This window comes from Lipotes vexillifer, unplaced genomic scaffold (assembly GCF_000442215.2).
Source record: "Lipotes vexillifer unplaced genomic scaffold, Lipotes_vexillifer_v1.1 scaffold149, whole genome shotgun sequence".
In the NCBI taxonomy this organism is placed as follows: domain Eukaryota; kingdom Metazoa; phylum Chordata; class Mammalia; order Artiodactyla; family Lipotidae; genus Lipotes; species Lipotes vexillifer.
This window is the reverse complement of record NW_006779962.1, coordinates 2995564-2997759: the sequence shown is the minus strand read 5'-3', so window position 1 is coordinate 2997759 and position 2196 is coordinate 2995564. Positions and strand designations below refer to the sequence as shown.

Below are 2196 nucleotides of genomic sequence, written 5' to 3'. Positions count from 1 at the left end.
GATCTGTGGGGCTGCTCCTGCGGAGGAGGGGCAGGAAGCTGCTGCGGCTCCGGACACCTGCCCGGCACAGCAGCGGCCTGGATGGGCCCGCTGGCTCTGAGGCCAGGACCCGTGCCTCCGCCACGTAACAGGTCCAGAGTCCCTTCCGGCCTCGGAGCGGCCCTCTGAGCCCCTCGAGTGCTCCTCGCTTGCAGCAGCTGCGCCCCTAGGTCTTCTCTTCCCGGTCTGTTCTTCTCCGTGTTATGTTCCTGGGTTTGATTTTCAGAGACAGTTCCCACAGCGCCTCCTCGGCCAGGTGGTCGCTGAAGTCGTTGAAGAAGTTGATGACGTCATCGTGTCTCCGGATGTCGTAATGCCTGGGGGAGGGGGAGGGGGAGGGGGGCCGGTGAGAGCCAGCGTGGGCCAGCCAGCCAGCGCCAAGACCCCCCGGAGGTGCCACGTGTGCCGCCTCAGCAGACTCACGGGGCAGGGGCGCCCACGTGTGACACTGGCGCTCAGAGCGTGAGCTGCACCCCAGAGCTGTGCTCTGCTCTGTGCAAGGGCTCCCGCAGCAGCACCCTGCAGCCAGGCTCCCCTCTGCACGAGGTCCCAGGGAGACCCCACTGCCCTGGAGGCAGGGGGGGGCCAGGGCTCGCCAGCCTCCCGCCACGGGATCGCACAGGACAAGCTGGCGGCCAGCTCTGGGTGCAGGCCCGGTGCCACCCTGGAAGGAGCAGCTGTTGGACCCCCCCCCGTGGGTCTCTGCTCAGTGCGCCCTGCCCGCCCGGTCCCTCAGGGCGGCAGCACTCACGCCTGCTGGAAGCACCGCATGCTGTCCAGGATGTTGAACTGCTGCCACCGTTTGGAAAAATTCACCTTCCCGTCAATATAGTCTGGGTTTCCTAGGTGAACGAAGGTGAGGTCCTGCAGGATGAGCCCCCTGCGAGGATGGAGAAGCAGGTTAGACTCTGGAGGGTGACCTGGCAGGTAATCGGGTGATGGGTGAGCCGGAGCCCGAGCAGCTGCCAAACCCGCAAGCGCGTCTGCGGGGAGGGGCGGCGCGAATTCGACTCAGGTTCTGGTCTCCGGAAAGCGGGCTCAGGCCCACCTGCTACGGATCCCCTTCAACAGCCGCCCCAGCCCAGCAGAGCGGTGCAAGTAACAGATGAGCAGGAAAGAATGACAACACCCCAAACTTGAGTGGCGTGTTGAGGGGGGTCACATGCTGTCATCAAACAGGGTGCACAGCCCCGCGGTGAGTGGGGGCGGTTCTTGCACAGGGAGAGCCCAGCCCGAGGGGCACAGCCACGCCCACCCAAGCAGCCCGGCTGGGGAGGGGTGTCGTGCTCGGCCAGGGCAGGAAGGCTAGGGATCACGGCAGGGCCGTCGGCTGCAAGATGTGCACTTCAGAGCGTGGAGGCCAGGGGCGTGCCGCCGCACGCTCAGCCCGGGACAGCGCTGAGTCTCCTGTCCCTCTTGCAGATTCCCACCGTCCACTAGCATATTAAGGGGTCCGGTGAGCCCCGCACAAAGAAAACTGCTTAGCTTCCATTTTTTTCTGCTATTTCCCAAGCTTACGTGACATGGGATTCTTTTTGGTGAGATACCTATTTAGCCCGTGGCCCACACTTGGGGAAACGCTCCCTGAGCTGCCTCACGCCAAGTACTCTCAGGGTTCCTGGGGTGACAGGAGGGCCCTCCGGTGGCTGTGATGTGCAGCTAAGCTTCGGGACAGCTGGACTATAGCACGCTGCCGCCGGTGGGGGAAGAGAGATGCTACACGGCTGTCCACACGTGCGCCGAAACAAGCCCACTGGCGGATGAGGGAAGAGAGGAGGCGTGGGAGGACCGGGCGGTGGGGAAGACTGAACCATTTTCCCTGGGCCCCTCTTTGATGTAAGTTGTTTAACAAGGAGCACGTTTTACTTTTAAAGTTCAAACAGAAGCACAATCATCTGGGTTGGAAGCCTTTAAGTGAGGGCTTCTCTATGGGGGCCCACTGTATCTTCCCCAGAGCACACGAGAGGCAAACCCAGTTGGGAGGCTGTACTCACAGGTATGGGATGCACGGCGGCTCCACCTCCGAGAGGGCGGCCCGGTAGGCGCGGAAGGAGGATGAACTGTCAATCAGCGTGCAGTACTCCGCCAGGCCCTGGCAGGAGGCACGCGCAGTCCGTGAGCACGGTGCCAACGCTGGGGCACCGAGCCCCGGCCCCT

The 2196-nt window shown here is 63.6% G+C and overlaps 1 protein-coding gene across 2 annotated transcripts in view; it reads right to left on the bottom strand.

Annotated features, from left to right (window-relative positions):
* Nucleotides 1-205: 205 nt before the first annotated feature.
* The window catches only part of RAPGEF1 (Rap guanine nucleotide exchange factor 1), a 152120-nt gene continuing 150129 nt past the window's right edge, over nucleotides 206-2196 (bottom strand). For both annotated transcript variants that reach the window (XM_007453116.1, XM_007453117.1), the window contains 3 exons: nucleotides 2034-2131; nucleotides 791-919; nucleotides 206-356 (listed from right to left, as the gene is read on the bottom strand). In XM_007453116.1, coding sequence (XP_007453178.1) covers nucleotides 206-356; nucleotides 791-919; nucleotides 2034-2131 — 378 coding nt within the window. The remainder of the gene's footprint in view (nucleotides 357-790; nucleotides 920-2033; nucleotides 2132-2196) is intronic.